Raw genomic sequence first — 25,455 nt, 5'->3', positions numbered from 1 at the left:
TGTTGAAAGGAGCATTGTCATTGGAGCCGTCGCTGGTGGGCTTCCACAGGGCACGTGTTCACTGGCTGAGGTCGGTGGCTCTGAGCTTGAGGCTTTTTTTTTTTTTTTGAAGATGGACCAACTCAGTCTCACTCCCTCCCCACTTAAACTGGGAGAAACTATCCTTGTTGTCATTTCAAAATTATGGCATCTGATTACAACATGCATGTCTTCCCCCATGTGATTCTTAGACGATGTTTATTTAGGATAAACATATTTGTACAGCATCCAAGAATATTGATACGTGCTTAACTTTCAATAAGGTGAGTTAAGAGCTTCCAAGCTCGTGTCACAGCAAACGGTAGTATAGTCTTTACTTCATTTGGGGGTAACTTTGGATTCAGAAAGACCTCAGTTTGAAAGCGTGACTTCATTACTTGCTAGTTAAGCATCCTTGGGCAGATTTCTTACCATCTCCAAGCCTGAGAACTCCCACCTGTAAAATGGCAGTGACAGCAACCTTGCCGGTTGGGATGGGGATTTGATTATTTTGTATCAGTAAAGCCCAGGGCCCGGTGTTTGACAGGTCAGTGCAAGCCCCCTTGCGGTCTTGGCGTATGCTGCTTGTCACCGATTTGGGAGAGAATGTAGGGAAGGGTTGATGAGGTCACAGCAGAAGGGATAGATGCTGGTGGGGGAGGGGGGAGACTGGCAGCCTGCTGAGGCAGCGAAATGACCCGCTGGGGCCAAGTGAGGGTGGCCTGCTGATGGCGCCCTTCTCCCTCTGCCTTCTAGCCCCTGAAAATGCACTGCAGGGACTGCGCCCTGGTGACCAGCTCTGGACACCTGCTGCGCAGCCGGCAAGGCCCCCAGATAGACCAGACGGAGTGCGTCATCCGCATGAACGACGCCCCCACGCGCGGCTACGGGCGCGACGTGGGCAACCGCACCAGCCTGCGGGTCATCGCGCATTCCAGCATCCAGAGAATCCTCCGCAACCGCCACGACCTGCTGAACGTGAGCCAGGGCACCGTGTTCATCTTCTGGGGCCCCAGCAGCTACATGCGGAGGGACGGCAAGGGCCAGGTCTACAACAACCTGCAGCTGCTGAGCCAGGTGCTGCCGCGGCTGAAGGCCTTCATGACCACGCGCCACAAGATGCTGCAGTTCGATGAGCTCTTCAAGCAGGAGACTGGCAAAGACAGGTAGGGGGGCGCGGGCTGGGGAGGGGCAGGGCTGCCGGGAGGGCGACGCACGTCCGCGCTGGCGGATTCACCGAGAGCAAAACTTTGGCCGGGGCTTTCTACTGGGGCCCGCTGCGCATGCCCGTGATCGAGCCGGTCTGGAGGGGGTCCCGGCCACCCGACCGCTCAAACTGCGTTTATAAGGCAAAGCGAATGAAGCACTGAGACACTGTATGGCTAATGCAAGGCCAAGTCCCTGTTTTGGAGGAGCTACGCAGCTGCAGGCTTACCCGGGTAGTCAGTGCAAGATAATCTCTACTGCATTTCCTTTTCCTTGCGTGGAACTGACCGCAAGGAGCCTATGGGGTTTCTTTTTCCCTTTCGAAGCAAACATGTCGGCAGTTCACGGATATTTACTGAGTACCGATGCCTCCGCTGCCGCAGGCTCTGGGGATAGAGTGGAAAACAAGACAGATGTAGGCCCTCCCTTCCTGGAATATAAAGTTTGACCAGGTGGGCACATATTCACCAAGTGCTAAGCGTCACGCAAGGGAAAGAAATTGGTGCTGTGACATGCAGGACAGAGAGACCCACCATAGTCCAGGGCAAGGTTTTCCAAACTATCCGTGACAGCTCAGTAACGGGACACGAAATCAACGTAGTGAGTCGCTGTAAGATTTTTCTTAATGTAGTGGAATAGAATGGAATGAAATGGAATGGAATAGAACAATATCAGCATTCATTCCATATAAAAATACACATGCAAGGTTTTTTGAGGTAATGAAAATGTTCTGGAATTAGATAGTGGTGATGATTGCACAACCCTGTGAATATACAAAAGAAGAAACCACTGAATTACACATTTCATTTTTTTTAAAGATTTTATGTATTTGTTTATTTATTTATTTGAGAGAGAGAACGGGAGTGTGCTTGGGTGCGGAGGGACACGGGGGGGGGGGCGCAGAGGGACACGGCGGGGTGGGGGGGAGGAGAGGGAGAGAATCTCAAGCAGACTCCCTGCTTATTAGCATGGAGCCTGACACGGGCTTATTCTCCGGACCCTGAGATCATGACCTGAGCTGAAACCAAGAGTCAGTTGCTCAACAGACTGAGCCACCCAGGTGCTCCTATTTATTTTTTTAAGTTTTATTTATTTAAGTCATCTCTACACCCCACATGGGGCTCGAACTCACAATCCCGAGATCAAGAGTTGCATGCTCTTCCAACTTAGCTGGCCAGGTGCCCCTGAATTACACACTTTAAAAAATAAAATGAAATAAAAGCCATACACACATACGTATATATGCTCAGTCATGATGTAAAATGTATTTCTTGTTATAGGTCAAAATATTTTGAAAAACACTGGTTTAGGAGATGAGGGAATGAGGAAAAGGCTTTCTCAAAAGGATGTAGTGAAGCTGAGACCTGGGCCAATAAGTATTTATCCAGGTAAAGAAGAAGGTGGGAAGGGGAGGGAAACCTCCATATGGGTACAAAGGTTCGGAGGTGAGAGAACATTCCAGAAAAGTCCCCTCTGGCTGCAGTCAGGGGAGTGGCCCTTGATGAGGCCAAGACGAAGGGCCACCAGCTGGCCCAATCTAGGTGAAAAAGAAAGGACAGCTAGGTATCAAAAGGTGTGGTGCAGTGTAGTCTAAATACACAGCTCGAGGCTGGAATTCTGTCTCTATCCTTCGCTAGCTGTGTGGCCTCGGACAAGTTTAACCTTGCAGTGACCTCACATGAGTAAAAGGCATAGTGACTAGGCTCATAGGACTGTCTTATGATTAAATTTGTTTCCTTAATTCTAAAATATGTAATTTTATCATTAATATACACTTAATGATGTAATTTATCCCCTCCCCTTACAAACACTGCTGCTGGGTTGATTTCTTAAAACTAAAGAGACATGGTCAGCAAAACGAGAACATCAAGTACTAAATCCATGGTTAGGCTAAGTTGGGCAGCTCATTATCAGAGAACAGGGTCTTAGAGAAAGAAAAAAGCTTTGCCCCAACTTCTTTGTGTGGAAGACCTTCCTTTTTAAGTTCTGGAAACCTCGCAACCATTTGAGAGCAGGTCCAGGGCAGGGTGAGTGTGGCATCTGGTGGACAGAAGTGGGGGAGAGCTGGCTGCTGGCCCCGTGGCCTCCTTCCCTAGAGGCCCAGGAGACCCCGTGGTTAGGCCAGCCAGTAGATCACACAGGGGGTCCTGGTCATCATGAAATCCAATTACTGACTTCGCTGCAGAAACCACAAACCAGAGAGACTGTCACTCATTTGAATGAGTTATTTAACCAGCAGAGCATTTTATAAGGGAAGAAGAATGAGAGGAGTTATTTACAGTTTCATTTTTGCTGTTTGGAAAATTTGAAATAAGTAGCAACACTATTCAGTAGAAAACACTTTCCCTCTTTTTAGTTTAATGGTTGTTTGCTAAATTTAAGAATTCCTGAAACACTGCTGCTGTCTAAGATATTTAAGATAACTACACATTTCTCTGGATCTTTTTATGGGATTATCTTAAGTTGATAACTTGGAGACCTGTCATCCCACCCTTTGGTCACTTAGATCTTTAGGAAACACACTCACATGGAGACATAGCTTGTTCTCTAAGCTTATTAAATTCTGACCAGTGAAAACTGTTCAGTGGGTCTGTCTCCCTGGTGCACCCAGCTGGTAGAGGGAACCAAGTCTTTGTGGAGTGGCTACTGGGCATCTCACGTGCAGACATTCATCTACAAGGATCCATATAGTCCCTTTTCAGGGGAATCGGATTTAGAGATTTGTCGGGTACGAAACCACATTGTCACTTCTGGAAGCTTTGTGCCTCTTACCTTTAGGAAACTGTCTTAAAGAGGTTAATATTGTGTTGACTCAATATTCTCATGTGTCCATATTCTTAACTTGGCTACTCCAAGCTGAAAGAACCAAGTCAGAAATAGCCCTTTAGAACAAACGTGTTTCTGAAAATTAAAACAAAACATTTGGGGGTCCAAGAGTATTTCTTCCCTGTATACTTTTCTTGAAACCCAGCCAAACAGGAAGATGTATTACAGGTACACAAAGTGTGGAATGTCTAATGTTGTACATCTCATGATCAGGACACTCATTTCAGGCTATGATTTTGGAAAAAAAAAAACACAGGATAATTCCAATAGATTTTGATTTATAGAAGTTTCACTCTACTTAAAATTGGTGGGGGAGAAATGGCTCAGGAAGAATCTGCAATTAAGAAGCATGACAAATGACAGAGATGGCCAAGTGGTATTCTTTGATATTAGAAAGTAACTCTACTTGAAAATAACTTTATAATTGAATAAGGGTATATTAGGAAAATATGATTCAGAACCAGTATTATAGTAATTAGATAAAGGAAGCATAAATGAAATAACTGCAGGAAGAATATTTCCATAGAGATTATAAATGAGATTCTGGTGGAGCAGAAAGGCCTTTAATTGTAATTTAGTGTGCACTATAGAATTATCAGCTCAGTGTGTTACTTCATCATATAAAAGAATATCTGATAATTTTCCCTAATAAGCACATGACAGCTCTTCATATTCCTTCATTATAGCTGATTAAGTGTAAAAACAGTAGATATTCCTTTGTTGGAAGAAGAGTTCAAATCTTTTTAGAAAGACGGCACAAGGCAGTTGCATTTCGATAGCACGTGATCCCAAAAGGCTATTATTTCTGGAGTCCGGGGAATTGTAAGTGGCGCTTTAGAGAACTCTTCATTTGAGTTTCTTTTGTCCTTCACTGTGCATTCTCCCCCATCTTCCCCATGAAACCTTCTATAGAACCACACCCTCTTGTATTTCTGGCTGTGCCTTACGATCTCTACTGTATCCCGCAAAAGAAAGCCGCGGTAACAGGGAGTTTCTGCCACTGGGAGAGCCCTTTGGTGCTTCTGACAACTCTTAAAGCATAGGGACACAGTCTCTTCCCGGGCCGCCCAAGCTGCCAGTTATCACTGACCCAGTGGGAGTCTAGAACAGCTGGCCATTGCACTGTCACAGCCCCAGAGGTGAGGACAGAATCTAACTTGAGGCAAAAGACCTTCTCCCCTTCTCCTTCCCCTTCCCTTCCCCAGTCAGCTGGCTCTGCTCTGCCCTGCATCATCCTTCAGTCCCAGAGTTCTTTTTTTTTTTTGAGAGAGGCATGGGGAGAGAGAGAGAGAATCCCAGGTAGGCTCACAGCCAACACAGAGCACATCACAAGCTCGATCTCACAACCCTGAGATCACAACCTGAGCCAAAATCAAGAGTCAGTTGCTCAAGTGACTGAGCCACCCAGGCTTCCTAAGTCCCAGAGTTCTTATGAATACACAGCCCTGGTGAGAAAGAAGAGGATTGCTCATAGCTCTGTAGGCTGGAGGCTCCAGGATTTTGTCCTTACTGCCCTGATGATGGATGGTGGATCCTACACCCAAGCCAGCAGCAGAGTGTTGGAAGGATATCAGTTTCTTCAGGATGCTAAAAAAAACCACTTAAAGTAATGGCTGAATTATTTGCTTCTTTTGCTCCAGTCTGGCCACCAAGAAACGAAGAAGGGGTCTTGATGTATCAATACACCATACTAGATTCTCTCTTTTTTTTTTTAAGATTTTATTTATTCATTCGACAGAGATAGAGACAGCCAGAGAGAGAGGGAACACAAGCAGGGGGAGTGGGAGAGGAAGAAGCAGGCTCATAGCGGAAGAGCCTGACGTGGGGCTCGATCCCATAACGCCAGGATCACGCCCTGAGCCGAAGGCAGACGCTTAACCGCTGTGCCACCCAGGCGCCCCCAGACTAGATTCTCTTTATGGTGTTCTCTCCTTTAGCCCTCAGAGTAGCCCAGGAAGAAAGAGCTTCCCAGCCCTGCGTTATAGATGGGAAATCTGGGCTCAGAGATAAGCGATAACCCAAGTCGGGTCATTCAGCTGGGCCCGTGATAGGACAGCCAACATACAAAACCATGGTGTTCCCATCTTTAGGAGCTTTTAAAACGTACTTCCTGGGCTAGTCCTGGGTCAGGAGACAATGGAATGGAAAGCCAAAGTGAGTAAAGGGATTAAGAACTACAAAGTGGAAACCACGAACTCAGGCATGACTACAGCACCCATTCCTGCCAGGTATTTGACAAGATAAAGGACTCCTTATTGTGCTTCTTTGCTTTTCGGGGTTTTTTTGGCTTCATATGTGAAATGGAAATAATGCAAACAGATTCACAAAAAGCCTTCTTCCTTCTCAAAGAGGGGTGCTACGCAGTGCAAGCAGAAAAGCTTTTCAGCAACTCTGGTATTCACATCACATAAGGTGCTATGGCCGGGCAAAGTCAGACAGTCTGACCTTGGGGATAAGGTGTTTGAAACTGGCTAATGAGGCATGCCATAAGCACTGAGAAAAAAAAGCAAAAGCGGCAACCCCCTAAGAATTGAAATTAATATCCACAGCAGCAAAGCATGGTAGACTGAGTCATTCTCACAGGGTCAAATTAGACCTTGATGTTACGTCTCCACAGTCATCCTGAGGCTTGGCACATACATGGCTGGAGCTCAGTACAGATGTTTGAATGGGCAAATGAATGAACTTAGGAACACACAGATTCATTCCTTAAAGTTTGTCAGTTCGGTCTCCTAATAGAAAAACGTTTTAGAGGGCTCTGGATGTCCTGAAGTAAAACAAAGCAAATGCTCAATTAAGCATAAGCGTGCCTGTGGTCCTTTTCCTCTAGTAATTAGCCCCTTCCCAAATGACTGTACTCTTCCCAAAGAAAGACATTCAATCAAGTTGTCAATGTTAATTAGTCTAATTGAAGGCAAGCTTTTACCCTAAGATCGTTTGATCGATCAGTAGATATCAATCAATACATAGACAGACACATCTGTGTATTTATACATATTTAATAAGCTCTTCTTTATTTAGCCTGCCTGGGGAACAAGGAATATTTCTAATTAGTCAAGTATTCTAGTTAATAAAGAAAGAGTTGACACATGGGGATTGTCATCTTTTAAGAAATTGGGCTGTGGTCATACGCATTTAAATCCTGAAACATTGGTCATCATCCTTGATGATGTAAAAGTTGCCTGAGCACCCTTTCATGTCACAATCCACGGCAGAACATGACTGTCATTTCTCATCGTACCGTGGAACATGATGCTGTTGGTAAGAGATTGCTACTTGGTCAAGTTTCAGCTATTTACCAATTGGATAGAGAGAGCGTGTTAATCGTCGGCCTTGCTCCCAAAAGGATTTAAGATAGTAACGGTTATGATGATTACTTTACCAGCTTGCGGACTTCACTGTTGTTCCTTCCAGGAAGATCTCTAACACTTGGCTCAGCACTGGCTGGTTCACAATGACAATTGCCCTGGAGCTCTGTGACAGGATCAATGTTTATGGCATGGTGCCCCCAGACTTCTGCAGGTAGGATTTATTCTGCAAGTGTAATTCATCAGCAGTGTCGTGCAGGGTTTATAAATATCTGATTCCAAATATCAACCATGAAACATGTCTAACTGTCTTCTCGAAGCAATTAATTAACACGTCCCAAGTTCTGGTTCTAGAAACAACAAACAGCATTTAATTATGTGATATAAAATATTGAAAGTTTTTGTTTGTACTGCTGGAGAATTAATCCATCTTGTGGGCTTCATTTATCCTCTGAATATTTATCAACCAAAAGTAATGCAATAATTGGCATAATATTAATGATGAGCAAGCATTAAGGGATATTAGTTTTATTCTCATTTGAAAGGAATGTGGTAATTTTTAATGAATTAAAGAGGGCAATTTCTTTGACGGTAAGGCCTGTTTTCTAAAATTAAAATATTGCTCTGAGCCTCTTTTCCTCGCCACATCAGTAGCCGTGGTTTGTGCTTCTAAGGCCAAAAGCACAGACGTAATTATTTTGATGTACCACTTAAAGGGAACGTACACACGTCTCTGCTGCTCCTTAAGTTCCCTCCTGGCATGTGCCGGGCCAGCGTTGGGTGTGAGCCCACGGACGCACTGGGAAAACCTCAGGGCCTGATTTGTGGAAGCCTGATTGAAAATTCACCCGTGATTGAAAGTAGCGATGCCAGTTCGTTCAGAAAGTGTCCTACTTTTCGGGAATGCCTGATGACCTGCGTATGGCCTTCATCCTGATCTTCAAATGGCGAAACCTAGGGTGGGGGCATTTTGAACTTGCTCATTAAAATGTATGCTTGCTTATACCTTCGTGTGTTTGAAACCTGACAACTTCTTGAAGGCCACGGGCCTTTTACACAAAATCTGCAGTTCGGAGGTTGGATGCAGGGACGACAGGTCTTAATCATGCTGATTTACCACTTTGCCACTTTTCACCCACTCTGTTAAGCCCACAGACCCAACACAGCAGCAGTACCAGTTTGTATGTGAGAGTCAGGGCCCAGAGGAGAAGGTTGGACAGACGAGGCCTTTGACAGTCACCTAGACTCACTGGTCCCCAGGAGGGACGTGATGTGCAAGGAGGGCTGTGCATTCTGGAGTCAGACTGCACGGGTTCAGAGCCCGGCCGGTCCACGTCCTGACCGAGTGTGACCTCAAGCTAGTTGTTCAGTCTCTCTGTGGCTCGGCTTCCTCCTCATTAGAAGTGGACGTGATGATACTAGTAAGACTCGGCCATGGGTCGTCGGTGGATTAAATAAGTTAATACACATAAAGTGCTTGGAACAGCACCTCGTACGTGGCAAGAGTTAGCTTGCATCCCCCTCCCCCCCAGTCCCTCGTCACTTAACTCACTGGCCTTGTTTCCTTATTTAGCAATCCATGTGCAGAAAGGAGGTGGGGTAGTCTTAAGAAAAAGCAAACTGTCTCCTCAACCCGACAGGCTAACAAAGGCAGTGGGAGCAGGGGCTTATGGGCACGCCAAGAGCCGTCAAGGTTGATAGCTATGTGGCAGGTCTAATTATGTAATATTGCCATTAGGACACCGGAGAGAAAGAGCATGAATAAATTGAAATGTTAATGACTTAGAGTGTTCAAGGAAATATTCCATTTATTATGGAAAACAAATGAAAGGCAAGTTAACCTGTCATTTCTCTTACTCTGAGTTAGTTCATCACGACTTCACATCCGTAGGAGGGAAACAGCTTTGGGAATGGCGCTAACGAGGGAGTCCAGAGACTGCTGGCGTACCTTATGTTGCCACTGGGTCAGGCGCTCTGTTCCCCAGCCACCATCCCGAAGGTTCCACGGTTGCTCTCACAGCGTGCTTTCTCCAAGAACTCCTCAGGAGGGTCCCTGTTCTCTGCGGGCTGTCAGAGCAAGTGGAGAAGTGTGCCGGGTGTCGTGCGGCAGATGCATTTAGGCTGGAGAGAGCATCTGTTCAGGGAGCCTAAGAAGGAAAGAACCAGGAGTGGCACACACTGACTCCCAACTTCCTTTAATCTTTGTTTCCAGGACAGGTTAGCTGAACCACCCAGTTAGAAACCGGGTGACCTTGAGCCTTGCTTCCCTCATCTGCAAGATGATAATAAGAAAACAGTCAGAAAAGCAAGCCGGTCATGGTGAGGATTGAATGAGATCATGGATGGTAGACTGTCTGACACAGTGTCCCACACACAGTCAGTCCTCAGGAAAGACTATTAGTATTATGAATATTACTAATACATGAATATGATATTATAAGACATATAAAATAGTTATTAATGTCTTCCTAAGTACTTGAGAGTTGCCCCAAAAGGTACCAAGAACTTCTGGGGTTCAAAGAATAGGACAAGCTCTTGCTTTCTAGAAACTCACAGTAAGCCTTATCCACATGAAAATGTAATGAACACAGCACAGCCTCTTGGAGTCAAATGGCACTCGAAAACAGAATCTACCACCAGAGAATGAAAAAGCAACTTGTAAGCCAGTCCCGCTACTTGTCTAGCCTTCCCCCTTTTGTTTTTATTTTGGAAGAAGTTGAGAACTATAAGGGCCAAGCAGGGTCCATGTGTCCTGAACTCCAGGACTTAAGGAGGTAAGATATCACCAAGACCCGAAAATGGTGGGGAAGGTTCTGGGAGGTGGCAGAGCTCAGGCTGGTTGAGTCTGCCAGAATATAAACTCTCCAGGGCCCGCGATTTCCATGTGTTTGGTTCACTGTCGGAGGTCTGGTACACAGGACCACAGATGTTTATCATCCTCGTCTACAGCAGATGCTTCGTAAATAGCAAGTCCCCTACTCTCCCCTTAGTGCTATAATGAAAGGGTGTTCACATGGGTGACAAAATAATCATTTCTGCTTCTCAGAAGCTATGTGACTTTGAGAAATTTATTTGACTTTATTGACCTTAGTCATATTGGGCAAGTTACTTACTATTTCTAAAGCTTTCGCTTCCGTATCTGTAAGATGGTGAAGACAAGAGCACTTACCTGAAGGGTTTATATGATAATCTGACAAGATAACAGATGAGAAAGCCTTGGCACACCCCTGATGTATATTAAGCACGTACAGATTTATCAGGTCAAGGGACGCGCTCATCTGCAAGTGTGGATGCCCGTTAGCACATTTTAAGGAGATGTCCAGCGAGCACGAACAAATCACGGCCAGGTGGTGAGGAGAGCCTGGCTGCTAGAAAGGGAAGGACATGCGTGGCCTCCTGTATGAACGGGATGCTACTTTTCTTCCCCGGCTGCCCGTGGCCTCCAGCTCCTACAGGACATCACATGGGGTGGCTCGAGTGAACCTGTCCATTCTGTTGCTTCCTTAATGCCCGCAGTTTCTCACTGGACTGAAGAGTTAGGCACATGGGGCCAGAATTCAGCAGGCAAAAAGAGAGCCGACTACTGATTTTTGGTAAATTAACTTTTTCAGACTTTAAGACGCAACTAGTACCCTCAAAAGGAGTTATTTGCTAGATGAACCACAGAGACTTCATTCACTCAACTGAACTCGTGCTGGGTACGGAGGACATAATCAGAGGTGAATAAGACAGGGTCTCTGCCTTCAGTCTCCCGAGTGTCACTTGGACACAGTTCAGTCAAAAGGGACAGAAGGCTCAGAAGGTGCCTGTGGGAGAAAACCTGTCTGCCTGTCCGTCACATCCGACCCGGAGCTTTACTCAAACATCCACCTCTGCTTTTCTGCCAGACTTGGGGGGTCCTCGCGTTGCTCTGACCCTACCAGGGGGAACAGGGGCAAGGAGCCAAGACAGAGCGAAGATTGGGCCCTCCCATCCGCACTCCATCAGGAGCAGACCCACTTCTATCTGTTTTACAGCGGGCTCTTCTCCACCACGAGATTGCGCGGCAAGCAAGAACTCCGACGACCTCTGGTGTAAGCTACAGTCCTGCTGCTCTCCAATCTGAGTCAGACGTCACACACCTTTCCGATCTAACCGTTGCCTTCTTATTGCTGGGGAAACCAAGGCACAGAGAGAACAAACCCTGGGCTACTTCTGCAGTCATCTCTGTCCGCCTAAGGTGGCAGTGACCCAAAGGGAATGTCAACCGCTATATGCATGGGATGACAGAGGGGACAGAGGAGGCAAGGGAGTAGGGGACTAAATATACCGTGGGGGAGCAAACAGCTAAGCAATCCGCGAGTGACCGGTTCCCAAGGGAAGGGTGGATAGGTTCGCCCCGCAAGCCTAGAGCTCCCACTTTCCATCCAGCTCTCCTGGAGGTCTGGCCTCCCTACCCCTCCACCCAAAGGGCTGAGTTACTTCCAGGAGTCACTCTTTGGCAAGAAAACTTCTAGCAGCCCCTAAACTATTAAGCACATGGACTCCTCAGGAAGAACAACAGCCCCACATTCATATTTAAAACCACAGATGGGAGCAGCGGACATATAAATGGCCATGCGGGCAGGCGATGGACGCGGTCCTCAAAACCTGGCCGAATCTAACAGAGTCAAAGTCACCTGACTAGCACGAAACGCTGTCCTCTGTAGTTTGGTGCTGGGGTAGCTCCTGCCTGCTTTCCCCAACTCTGGTCTTTCTCTTTCCTCTCTGGACACCACAGAGCTGCTGGATAAACCACATCTGAGTCTGTCGGCTCAACGCCTCAGGAGCTCCCCAAAGCTTTTAGGACCGAGTTCCCACCTCCTCGCCTGGCACACAGCCCTCCAGACCCGGCTTCTGCATCTGCTCTAGTCTCCTCTTCCCCTCACACAGACTTCTTTTTGCCGTAGGGAAAACTTATAAAGGAACTCGCCCTGTAGACATCTGGCCTTTTGCCCCCGGCTTGGAATTTCCATCCCCTTCCTTCTTAATCCAGCTGATCACTGCTCATTCTTTACAATAATATTAATGGCTAATATTTGTCTGGACATGCCACACACTGGCCCTGCCCTTAGTATGAATACATGCACCATTTCATCGAAGCTCTATGATAATCCCATGAGATAAACATTATTCTCATCATCATTTCACATGTGAAGCTTAAAGACCTGAAACAGCCGCCCAGGGTCACAGAGCAGGGAAGTGACAGAGCTAGTGGTCTCCAGGACCTCACTCCACGGTCTCACATGCAGCAGGCCCTCCTCCTACAAGCTTTCCCTCATCTCCTATCTGAGTCAGACCCTACCTGTGCCCCACTGGGCCCTCTGCCAACCCCTCCCCTCCCCCACCTCACAGATGGATTTGTCCAGATCCTTTATTTGCCTGTAATCTAGTCAAGAGGAGGGGCAGTACTCAGGCCACATCTGTGTCTTTAGTACCTGTTATTGTGTCTGGCACATAGTATGTAGTCAGTATTGATTGGCCCATTGAATAAAGGAAAACCCTCCTTTCCTTGGTAGTGTTTAAGAAACATGGAACACTACATCAAAAACTAATGATGTACTGTATGGTGACTAACATAACATAATAATAAAAATAAAATAAAATAATAAAATAAAAAATAAAGTGTAAGTACTTTCTCATTAAAAAAAAAAAAAGAAAGAAACTGATTCTATATTTATCCCAAGCAGATTCAAATCTCAAGGGTTCTAGGAAGACAGTGGCAGCCACCTGTTTTGTCTTTCTCAGCTCGAGCGAGCACTGGGTCTTCACAGACGGGCTCGGGCATCAGGCAATTAGTCTCCATCCTGCCTCTATCACTGGACTCCAGGCTCATCAGTATTCTGAAAGCCGGAGGAAATTAATGCCACATTGCACCAGAGACAGCCTCAAAATATATCATTGTGTGGACAGTAGACCCTTAAGTCATGCCATGTCCATACAGGAAGCCAAATCCGTTCTCTCTAGATGGACTATAAATTGCAATGAAAAAAATCTGTTATCATTGCCTTCCAAACTAAGTTATGGTGAGTATTTTTAATCTCATTTTCCACTGTAAATTATTTGTGATAATAATGGGCCAAGCATTTAAATTCTACCTAATAATCCTATTTCTGGTCATACTTAACACATTACCAAGTTTACAACTCTCTGTCACCCATCATTTCTTGAGTATTAATTAGCAGAGTAATGACTCAGAGTGATCACTGTCATGGAACTAAATTAATATCCCATCCATAATGTGAAGGACATCTCAAAGGTATCGTGAATATCAGAGAGTTGATTCTGCTAGAATTATTAGCTAGCGAACATTAATGAAGCTGCCAGCATAACAGGGAAAGTTCCTAGTTGGCGACAGTCCACCGTGTAGAATCAGATGCTTACAGAGGACAGGTAGGGAATGGTAATGCACCCAGGAGCTTCACATTTTATGAAGTAGACTTCAAATATATTATTGTATTTTTTCCCAGACACTTCTCTTGGCCATGACTTCCTTCCTCCATCTTTGCCATAATCTGACCCACTCTTAGCGGTCCTGGGGTGTTTTCATCACCTTCCTCTCCTGTCGGTACCATTGATCAAGAGATCTTGTAACACCACCGGGGTTGCCTGCGTCATGGACGGTGAGTGGCGGGGTTCAGATGACTCACTCCAGCTCTTTGCCCCATAGAGGGTGGACAGCTGCAGGCCCTTGGTGCTGTCTGTCCCAGAGTCACCAGCATGAGTCTACTGGCTTCCAAGGTGTACAGCTGTTTTACTTCCAAAAGAAGCTATAGAAATCGAGGCGACAGAGTAAAGGTGACTCAGCAGGTCCCACCAGGCTGAAGCAGATGTGTAGGAAGGACTGCTCTAGGAACATTTTCTTCTGAATGCTACAGAGTATCCCCAAAGGCCCCCAGTGCAACCCAATTTCAGAACACCGTAGACACTTGATGGCTGCTGATTCAGCTCTATTCCTCAAGCATTTCCTGACTACCTACTAGATGCTGGGTACCATGCCAAGAACAGAAGCGTGTTTAGAGAGTGAGAGCTCTAGAGAGAGGCAAAGCCACCATTCCTTTCCTGGGACATCTGTAGCCTTGCGTATAGTTCAGCCCCAACTAAAGGATCAGGGTCAACCCAGATCATATCCAGAATTGGAAGGATTCTTCCACGCTTGTAACGTTATGCTTCTCCCAGTTGTGCAGCTAAGCTTTAGGGAATTCACAAATGGAACATGACAAACTCCTGTTACCATTAATATTAGTGAGTACAGTTGTCAATGAGCCCAAGCCCTCTGCTGCTTGCACCGACTGGCTGCACAGTGTCCACCGAGCACGGGGCGCCTCTGTCTGCAGGTGCTCGGGAGAACGCAGCAAGGACAGAGTGGTTCCAAACCAGGTTCCAGCAGGGGCCACTGGTGCAGAAACCCACCTGGTAGAGCAGAAGTTTTTCCAAGATACAGAGCTTCGCTCTTAGGAGTACCGCTTTGGTCCAAATCTGAGCCCTGAAACTTCTTCCATTTTTCTATGCGTGAGTTTTGTCATCTGTAAAATAGGGGTAAGCACGGTACCTCTGTCATGGGGGCCTTGTGAGGATTCAGTCATGTCGTGCTGGGGGCTCCATTTGGGGCTGGAAGGGTGAATGAAGTCCAGCAGCCGGGACGGTCCACGAGTGAGGCTGCGTGCTTACAGCCAGGCGCTGGACTCCACCCGCCTGCCGGCTGCTCACTGGTCAGACGGAGCAGGGAGACTGACCTTACGCTCCCTCGCTCCCCTGACCAGGACGTGATAGAGCTAACGGGAGTGAAGCCCGAGAGCTGAGCAGGTACTGAACGAAATCACCCGCCTCTGACCTGGCTGTATATTAGAATCTCCTAAGGCGCTTTTCAACATTAACATGTTTTTGTAATTTTCTGTTTTGAAAAAGTTTTAAACTTACCCCAAAAAAGTTACAAAAATAGCGCAGAGGATTCCTGTACGCCCTTCACCCAGCTTCCCCTGATGTTAGCATTCTGCATGATTATGATCCCATGGTCAAAACTAAGAAATTAACACCAGTACGAAACTCTTACCCAAATGACAGACTCTATTCAGATTTCACCAGTTTTCCTACTGATGTCCCTGATCTCCTCCAGGACCTACTCCAGGATCTCTTTGTGTTAACTTACCCCAGCTTTCCGTCTCCTCCTGTCAGTAACCATTCTTAGCCTCTCCTTATGTTTCACAGCGTTAAAGAAATCTGGTCGATACTGGGGAGGTCCCTCACTTTGAATTTTTTTTTTTTATTATGTTTTGTTAGTCACCATACAGTACATCGTTAGTTTTTGATGTAGTGTTCCATGATTCATTGTTTGTGTATAACACCCAGTGCTCCATGCAATACATGCCCTCTTTACCCTTCACTGGGCTAGCCCATCCCCCCACCCCCCTCCCCTCTAAGACCCTCAGTTTGTTTCCCAGAGTCCATAGTCTTTCGTGGTTCATCTCCCTCTCTGATTTCCCCCCCTTCATTTTTCCCTTCCTTCTCTTAATGTCCTCCATGCTATTCCTTATGTTCCACATGTACGTGAAACCATATGATAATTGTCTTTCTCTGCCTTATTTCACTTAGCATAATCCCCTCCAGTTCCATCCATGTCGATGCAAATGGTGGGTGTTCATCCTTTCTGATGGCTGTGTAATATTCCATTGTGTATATGGGCCACATCTTCTTTATCCATTTGTCTGTAGGGCATCTCAGCTTCTTCCGCAATATGGCTATTGTGGACATTTCTGCTATGAACATTGGGGTGCGTGTGCCTCTTCTTTTCACTACATCTGTATCTTTGGGGTAAATACCTAGTAATGCAATTGCTAGGTTGTAGGGTAGCTCTATGAGGAAACTCCATACTGTTTTTTCAGAGTGGATGCACCAGCTTGCATTCCCACTAACAGTGTAAGAGGGTTCCCCTTTCTCCACATCCTCACCAACATTTGTTGTTTCTTGTTTTGTTAATTTTTGCCTAACTGGTGTAAGGTGGTATCTCACTGTGGTTTTGATTTGTATTTCCCTGATGGCTAGTGATGTTGAGCATTTTTTCATGTGCCTGTTAGCCATTTGTATGTGGATTTGTGTGATGTTTTCTCATGATCGGACTGAAGCTATGAATTCCTGGGGAGGGTACTACAGAAGCAGTAAGCCCTTCCCAGCATCCCACGTCAACAGACACATGATGTCAAATGTCTTATTACTGGCAATGTTAACCTTGATCGCTTCACTAAGGTGGTATCTGCTGGGTTACTCACCGAGAAGTTATTATTTTTTCCTTTGTCATTAATAAATATCTTGGGGGAGATACTTCATTCAAATAACCTATTTCTCTTCATCTTTTTCCCCCCTAATGTTTCATTCATCAGCGCACCTTGCCGGCAACAGTTATAAGGCTGTTTTAATAGTAATTCCTCTAGTCCCTCATTCTCTCTGGATTTATTAATTGGAATTCTTCTGTAAGGAAATGCCATTTCTTCTTCCTCATTTATTTATAGATTCAGTTATTTATTGAAATCATCATGGACTCATGTATATTTCTTTTATTTTATGGGTTTTATAATCCAATACTACCATTATTTATTTTGATACGCAAACCGAAGGCACTTTTTAAAATAGCCATGCCTGGGACCCTCTCCAAATCAATTAAACCCGAATCTGTGGAGGTGGAACACAGGCAATGCTGTTTCTTTAAAGCTCCCTGTGTGCACTGAATGTTTGTTCTTTCCCTCCTCCCCCCACCCCACTCTGCTTCCTCTGTAAGGAAACAAAAATCCTTCGGCCCATCATTTTGCAGGATTTATTCCTGAGGTGGCCCTTGGGGTGCTGATGACAGGCTGCAGCCCCCTGTGCTCCTGGCTCTGCGATGATCTCTGCCCCGCCCCCGCCCCCACACCTCCACTGCCTCAGCTTCTCCTGGCCCCGGAACAGAAACTTCGGTGCCAGAAACCTCCTCTACAACGGTAGCCTCCTGATGTGGAAACTCTGCTGATATTTATTGCTGTTGGGTCAGGTGAAGGAAGAAAAAGCTACGGCAGCCTTTAGAAAGTCAGGTTTGAGAAAAGACCTAAGGAGTTATGACCTTACGCTGGGAAGGGCCTCCTGAACAGAGCAGTGGATTACAGAGAATGGCAGCCTGTTCCTGCTGGTGGGTGGGCTCTGCTTTCTCAAGGCCCACAAAGCCCTCCTTGGCCATTTGGGCAGAGTTTTAAAGTGTGGAAACAACCCCAGTTATTTGGACCCTTTTGAAATCATAACAATTAAATGTGTAAATTTAATTCTCCCTTTAGAGGATCAATAGGGAGCCAGATAAGTTTTCATTCCAAGAGATGGTCTTCCTGAATAAGGAAATTGATCTTACAGCATCCTTTAGCTGGTTTCCAATTTCTCTGTATTCCTAGGTGCCAATTCAATCTCATGATATTTTTAGAAGCTTAATTGTTTCTTTAATCAGATTGATGCCAGTAATAAGTTCAAAGTGTAGATAAATCAGATTTAAAACCTGATTTATATTGGAATAAAAGCTTAACCCCCAGGTATACCATGCCGCAGTGAATTTGGCATGGTTCCCCAAATTATGCCATATGAATCCGGGGACATTTTTCTCACAAATTTCTATCTTTTCTTATTTATTCTTTTCTTCATGGTGGTCAGTTCCAACTTGAATTCTTCCTAGAATGTATTTTCTGTATTGAAAATACCCTCTATTAAAATTTTAACGGGATTCCAATTTCTGGAGTAGGTAAAGAAGTGAAATCTTTAATAACTAGATAGGATTGGATCTGTTGTTACACTGCAGAACACAGAGATACTTCCAAACAAGCATGATAGAGATACAAAGTATTAATTCCGCATAGCATCCAACCCAGGATGAGAAACGTTTAAATGCTGCATGACAAAAATAAATCTCTCTTCCTGGAAGAACTTTAACCTCAGAGGAGAGGCAGCTCAAAAGGTTTATTGTTGTCAGAGCCACAAACTTGACACCCCTCTTGATAAAAGACTTCGATCCCTGACCTCAGTAAAGCTGCTAGTCTAGAAGCTATTTGTGTATTGATCTCCTCTGAAGAAAACAAATAGGTATCCAGCCAGATGAACATCCCTGGGAGACAAAGTTACTGTACTTGGAGTAGAGCCCGAGTGACCGGAGTGGGGACCCCAGGGCACCGGGCATGGAAAGGTGATGTGCCTTTTAAGAGCAGCACTAACTAAGCTCTACATCCAAACCAGTTGGTGAGTGTAGCTCGGGACAGGAGGGTTTAGCTGCTGGGATACCTCGACTAATCATCTAGACTTCCAGACTGAAGAGTGGAGTGGACTGGACCAGAATGGAAACCAGTCTGAGACCAGGACTCTTTGGGGGTTAGATATTTTAGTAACCCTACAACAGGGCACCCAACTGCCTCAACATGTTAATCCTTTGCACAGTAGCTTGAGGAAATGAGCCAGTGTTTCTCACTTGAAGTAGGGAGAGAGAAACAGAAAAAACGCTGCGGCTATCAGGCTATAATGCAAGGATTTGAGGACCTGGAATTTCTGGAATTAGACACTCTGGATTTGAGTACGTTGTCTACCTAGGGCAACAAGAAGAAAACGGTGGCGTCGTGTTTGCTATCTTCGTTCCGTGGGATCAAACCAGGATCATCAGCTTTCCGTGTTGGAGGAGAAATTGTCTTTAGAGGTTTGCTATTTAGCTGCTAACTCCATATAAAATTTCTTTCAACAACAGAAATTCAAAAACTATTTATTGAGCACCTACTAGGAACAAGACAAAGGCCTGCCCTCATGAACAGACAATAAAGAAGTAAACAACAGCAATTCTGGAGAGGGATTAATGCTGTGAGGAAAATAAACCTGACTGAGAGAGAGAGCAAAGGGACAGGTGTCAGGTAAAGCCTCTCTGAAGAGGACACACTGAAGTCAGTATCCAACGATGAGAAGTGAACTGGTTAGGAGTGTGTTATAACCAAGGGACTGCCTTCACGTGCCAAGGCCTGAAGGTCAAGCTTGACCAGAAAGGTCAGTATGGCTGGAGCACAGCGGGCAAGGCTGGGTTAGAGGAAGACTCTGGAGAGAACCGACTCCTGTAACACCCATTAAGCCATGCTCTTGTTATAATTAGAAGCCTCTGGAGGATTTGGAGGGGTGGGGATGGGGAGGCAGGTGTGATGTTTTTGTTTTGTAAATATCTTTGTACCTGCTTACAGGTAGTCGGGTCTTAGTAATATGTAAGTTTCTAAAGTCCAAACACCCGCAGGTCCCATATACCTTTTTAGTCTCTCTCTTGGAAAATGATGCTCAGTGCATTTATTTCACCACCTCAAAACCTTTCCACTTGCTTATCATGTGCACTTCAGAAAAACCCTTCGTTGCAATTTATTTAACTTGGAAATATGCGTTGTGCTCCTCAGCTTGATCAGTCAAAGGAATTTTTTTCCCCTTTACTCAATCATCTCATTTTCCTCCTACAGGGATCCCAATCACCCTTCAGTACCTTATCACTATTATGAACCGTTTGGACCTGATGAATGTACCATGTACCTCTCCCACGAGCGAGGACGGAAGGGCAGTCATCACCGCTTCATCACAGAGAAACGCGTCTTTAAGAACTGGGCACGGACATTCAACATTCACTTTTTTCAACCAGACTGGAAACCAGAATCACTTGCTCTAAAGCCTCCTGAGAATAAACCTGTGTTCTGAGCAATGAGGGTGCCAGACCAAAATCCCAGGTACCTACCGTATTAGACGCCAGGGCACTGAACTTCTGGAGCCACCAGACGCAAAAGAGGGACAGAATAGGGAGCAGGAAACTCCTCAATCAGCAACATGTACAGATGCCTCGGAGGCATGACGACCAAGCAGTGCAGTTGGTTTGTAAGGAGAAAATTCCAGAATTAATACGTCCTCATGAGTGTCATCCCTTGCAACAGGGGTTACCGTAGGAGCTAAACACCCATGTCAATGATGCTGCCGTGGCTAAAGAATATTCTGGATCTCTTTAAGTATTGCCTTCAAAACCGAAACACAAGCAACTCAACAATGTTAGTTGTGTTCCTTTGTAGAAATGCCACATCGAAAGACGTTTTTCTACCAAGTTGTATCCTAACCTGATCTATAACCTTTGTCATCTGTTGGGCTCTGTATGTGTGATTTGTAAAAAACAGTCTGAAAGTATGGACATGATTTCTGAAGAGCACATCTCCACTGACTTTCATAAAGCAAATGCCCAGTATTTATTTATTAAGAGTTTTTTAGTGTACTCTAGGCCAGTATTTTTATAGATTATGATTACGTGGTAATTTATCCTTCTTAATTCTAACCCTGAATGGTAGTTGGAAGACACCTAGAATGGGGCTGGTGAGTGACTGGGTTCACGATGCTCATTGTTAGCGTGTGGTTGTCTTGGAAATGTCACATTGCGTTTTTTGAACCCTTAGGCTTCAAGAAGAGCTATGACATTTTCTAACGTAAAGAAATGCTCCATGTGACAAAACTGGAAACCAAAAACTGTGTTATTACAACAGAAAGATACTAACAAAAGAAACTTGAAGATAGTTGTCTGTAGTAATAGTTGGTGTAGGTTACTTGGCATAAACCCTAGTTTCCTCATCTGAGAATGATGTCCTTGTGCCAGATGACAGTATAAGTTTCCTTCCAAATCTAAAATTCTGTAAGCCTCTCATTGACCCATTTGAGGACTTTGCACTTGGAATGCTGGGGTTTCTGCAGTAGCAAAAGCCTGATTCTAGGGGGTCTTTTTATTCCCCTACTATCTATCTCCTTCTGTGGTTAAAAACATAATTTCCTCACCAGTCTCCATTGGCTACAGCCTACCCCCTGCTTTTCTGGTGTTTCTTGCACCCAAAGAGGGGCGGGGGGAGGCCAAAAAAAAGGTAAGAAAGAGAGGGAGAACCTCTGTGGTGTTCCCTGGCTACAGGAGCAAGGAACAGCCCTTCTCTCAGTCTGTGAGAAGAGAACACAAGGAAATTCCCTATCGTACAACTCATTTATCCTGTGAACTTTCAGACTCACTCATTGCCAAGTCTTACATTATACTCACAGCCATTCCCTGGTCTGGAGGAGTATGAAGGACTTACTTTATTCAGAGCCAAGATAGCAGTATGAAGGACCTTCAATTAAGCCAGTAATGTTCTTCAAATATAGTCTTTTTAAAAATATACCAGTGTTTTTTCTCCAAATGACTTAGAAGGCATGTGTTTTTCCAATGCCGAATTCAAAGGCACCAGCAAGTATTACGTATGGAGACCGACATTGTTTTACAGAACATGACCTGACCTGTGATTTAAGAAGGTTTTTCACATTGCCGCTTCCTTTCCCTTTCCTCAGTTAGTACTAAGATTCCATTCCCTTGCACTAATTAGTACTACTAATTATGTAGGGTACTGTGGTTGGGGTGCAAACGCAGTCTGGATGTTTATATGACAGAAACAAAGTTGGGATTATTGTGGTGTGGCTTGAGCTGCTAAAAGCCAGTACAATTGAAATGTATGTGTTCTTTAAACTTCCTCATAGTTTTTAAAGAGACTGTAGAATTTTATTCCAGCACAATCTCTTCTGCAGCATGGACTCTGGACACACAATGCTTTGTGAACATATGAAAAAGAACATGAATTTCATGTGATTGATTTATAGGGCACTTTACCATCACTTGAAGACATTATGTTTTTCAGATGTAAGTAGCTCCTTTAACAAGTTTTATTTTTATGGAAAAGTATACTTTGGACATGCAAAAATGTAGCTGTATTACCTAATCTAATAATATCTCAAATGCCTGGGTTATCTCTAGGTTTTAGGATTTGTTTTTTGGTTTTTTTTTTGTTTTTTTAAAAAGATCATATGATAACTCCATCTTTTTTGTAACGTCTTCCCCCCTCCCAAATACTCAAAAGAGTGTAAAGCAACCAAATCTGAAATCCCTGGCTTCACTGGGAAATAGTTTAAATCTAAATGTAGCTAAGATATGGGAGTATGGGAATTTATATTTTTAAAAATATGGTATAAATAGGTATAAGACTGATCACTTGGGCAGCGGTTTTTATTATACCATTTCAAGAAAATGCCTGGAATTCTGATAGATTGTGCCGACGGAGCTGGTTGTGGGCAATTGAATTCTTATCTTGCTACTATCATTTCCTGACTCTCGGTCTCAACACCATTCAACACCATTAAACATCAACTCTGATATAAAAGATAACGACAGAACCATGTTTACAGACCTCAGTGATTTCAATATCCAATTGTGTTGGGAGCCTTAGTCATACTCGTTATGTTATACACCTTTTTCTTCTTTCCCAGCTGTGTCATCAGCTGCCTCCTAGCTTTTAAGACCCCAGTAATACAAAGCCACAGCTGGCCGATCCATGGCGTCTGTTATTTCAACGCAAGAACATTTGGCAGAGGCCATTACAATAGATAGCCATTATGGGCAAAGATACAGGAATTCACAAACAAAATCAATCACTTCAAATGGCCCATAAAAAGAGGAATCTTACATTTAATATTCTACAGTAAATATTCACCCAAGAAAGCGTACATTAAAAGAACATTAGGAGGTAAATATTCACTGTGCTGCGTGGGGACTTTGCTGTGTGATTTCCATTATGGTTAATGGGTGTTTGGTAACTAAGTCCCTGTGCTTCACTAACCCTGGGATATGCTCCTAAGGGCTAGACATAAAACCAGAGTGATTCAGGACCTTCCAAGGTCCTAAGATTTCAGAGTGAGAGCTTTTCTTCAAAAAAAATAAAGCAAAACATAAAATGCTGTACCTGAAAGAGAAATTTGTGTGTGATCTCTCAGAATCCTGACATTACTGCCAGGTATGTGCGTCAGATTCCAAACAGCACCTCTCAGGACAGATTACCTTTGTTTCCTGAAATAGTCTCCATTACCGATCTGTTTTAATTACATTAAAATTGAAGGATATAACCTTATTTTAAAACAAAAACTCACCTCAAAAGTTAGAATTTAAATGAATGCTAAGTAAAAGTGAAAGGATAAACTGGAATTTTGTCCAGATTCATACTGTCTTTTGTGAACATATCCATACCGATTTAATACCCACCCCAATATTTGCCCTTACGTAGGAGTGACCTCATTTCAGAAATATACCCTGAACTCCACTGGGGTGATGATTCAGGCTGTTAATTCGGACTTACTCTGAGATTCCTCTTCTCTCTGCAGTGTTAGGAGGTGAAGGTAACCCTCCTACCTGTTTCATACCTGAGCCAACCCTTCCTTCCATCCTCACTGCTTCTCTCTGGAACCTCAATCCCATCCTTCTGCCATCATTCTCTCCTGATTGTCTTCTTTTGTCTACACTGGGCTCTTAAATCAGCAGTCTTTGGAGGCTGTAAAGGTCTTCCTTGTAGGTTTTTTAACTAGAGACCTACCTGGGGAACAGGTTTGCCGTGGGCTGTGCCAGGCAATGAGCACAGTAGGAGGGAGGACTACATCTGACTCCAGGACTAGGTACTTCAGAAGCACCGTCCTGCTGCTCCCCAGGCTCGGGGAGGGGTGGGGGGAGCTTCAAGACAGATTTTCCGTGCTAAAACTAGGATGAGTCCCAGGCAAACTGGGCCAGTGGGTCACCCTACAGAAGGGCCACCCAAAGAGAACTATAATACTAAGACGGTGCGGGGAGAAGTGAATCCACTGCCTAGGTTCTAGCACATGCCAGAAGACACTCTGGAGTGGAGAGAGGTGAGAGAGTGTCTGTCGGCTTAAAAATGAAGAGGAGTAAGCCCTCCATTCCAGCTCACTTATCCCCTCCTACTCAGGATACTGAGCCACCATAGAAAAGCAAAAAAAGGCTGCGATCCTGTTTGTTTTTACTCAGTGCCCTAGTATTATATGCCACCTTGGATTGTTCTTGTCTCTTTACGTATGTGTCCTATTAGCCTAACTAGATTGTAAGCTCTTTGAGAGCAGGGACAGTTTCTCCTTTGTCTTTGTAGCCCCGTGCCTAGTACAGTGCCTTGCACACAATAGGCGCTCAATAAATGTCTGTTGTTGATGATGACCTCTTAATGGTGGCCCATTGGATTGGTAACCATATATATTCTTCCATTTGAGAAGTGCAGGAGACAGAATAGGGGATGAAGTAGTTAAATTTTAAGTGGGTTTTTACAGGGTCAGTCCTCAAACCAACAACGTTTTTAATCAACAGAACTGACCTAGATTTGGATAGGATAATGTAGCTGAATTCATTAGGTTTGTTAATGTTGGCCGTACCGAACACACAGACAAAGTGAAGTTCAGCAAGCTTTGTGTTCTCGCTGTTAGCAAGCTGCTCTTAGCGCAAAGTAAATTTAATATTGACAAATGCTGTAACATATGCAGAAGCAGCCCGGGCTCTGACTCCTCTGGTCCAACTACAAAAGGGAGGCTAAAAAGAGAGGAGTTCTCACCTGCCTTCAACTTGACAGCTTCCCGAAACTGCCGGGAATTCCAGCTGATGATTTCTGAGGGTCTAAACAATTACGTATACATTTATCTTAAAATCAAAATGAAACAAACAAAAAAACCCCCAGAACACTTTTGTTTCCATGAAGCAGATCCCAAATGCTTTCAGCCCTACCAGAACATGTGGGGAAAGGAGAACTCTTGGGAGAGGTTGCCCTCAGGTGGAGGATTCCGGTCACCGTCTTGAGTCCCCGCCTGGCCAGCATCGGGTGTCCAGTTATCTCCTGGTTACAAGGGAGGGCAAGATGGAACCAAGTCAGTAAAGGTGAGTCAGCGGCCAATAGGGGCCTCCACAAGGAACCATAATCATTAGCTTCTTGAACATGTGGACACTCGGGAATCCTTTTCTTTCCTTGCCTGCTTTTCTACATATTTATTTGTGTGATCTCAGTTTCATTTTGAAAAGCATAGAAAAAGGGCTAGGACACTATATGAAACTGAGAGAATGCTTCTTCCTGAATGGACAGGATTATAGATCTTCGCACATTTTCAAAATCTTTATTGTAATCACAAAATGTTATTTCATAAAATATTAGGAAAGACATTATAATAGGATTTCAAACAGAATCCCAGCTGGGATATT

General features: G+C 44.6%; 1 protein-coding gene across 1 annotated transcript in view; it reads left to right on the top strand.

Annotated features, from left to right (window-relative positions):
* Nucleotides 1–22,140, top strand: part of ST6GALNAC5 (ST6 N-acetylgalactosaminide alpha-2,6-sialyltransferase 5) — a 161,340-nt gene extending 139,200 nt beyond the window's left edge. Inside the window, exons 3-5 of the mRNA XM_044383935.3 lie at nt 775–1,184; nt 7,465–7,572; nt 19,856–22,140. Of these exons, the coding sequence (XP_044239870.3) occupies nt 775–1,184; nt 7,465–7,572; nt 19,856–20,087 (750 nt within the window). The 3' untranslated portion in view covers nt 20,088–22,140. The remainder of the gene's footprint in view (nt 1–774; nt 1,185–7,464; nt 7,573–19,855) is intronic.
* Nucleotides 22,141–25,455: the final 3,315 nt, after the last annotated feature.

The sequence above is a fragment of the Ursus arctos genome, unplaced genomic scaffold (assembly GCF_023065955.2).
Source record: "Ursus arctos isolate Adak ecotype North America unplaced genomic scaffold, UrsArc2.0 scaffold_12, whole genome shotgun sequence".
Taxonomy (NCBI): domain Eukaryota; kingdom Metazoa; phylum Chordata; class Mammalia; order Carnivora; family Ursidae; genus Ursus; species Ursus arctos.
This window is presented reverse-complemented; position numbering and strand designations above follow the sequence as displayed.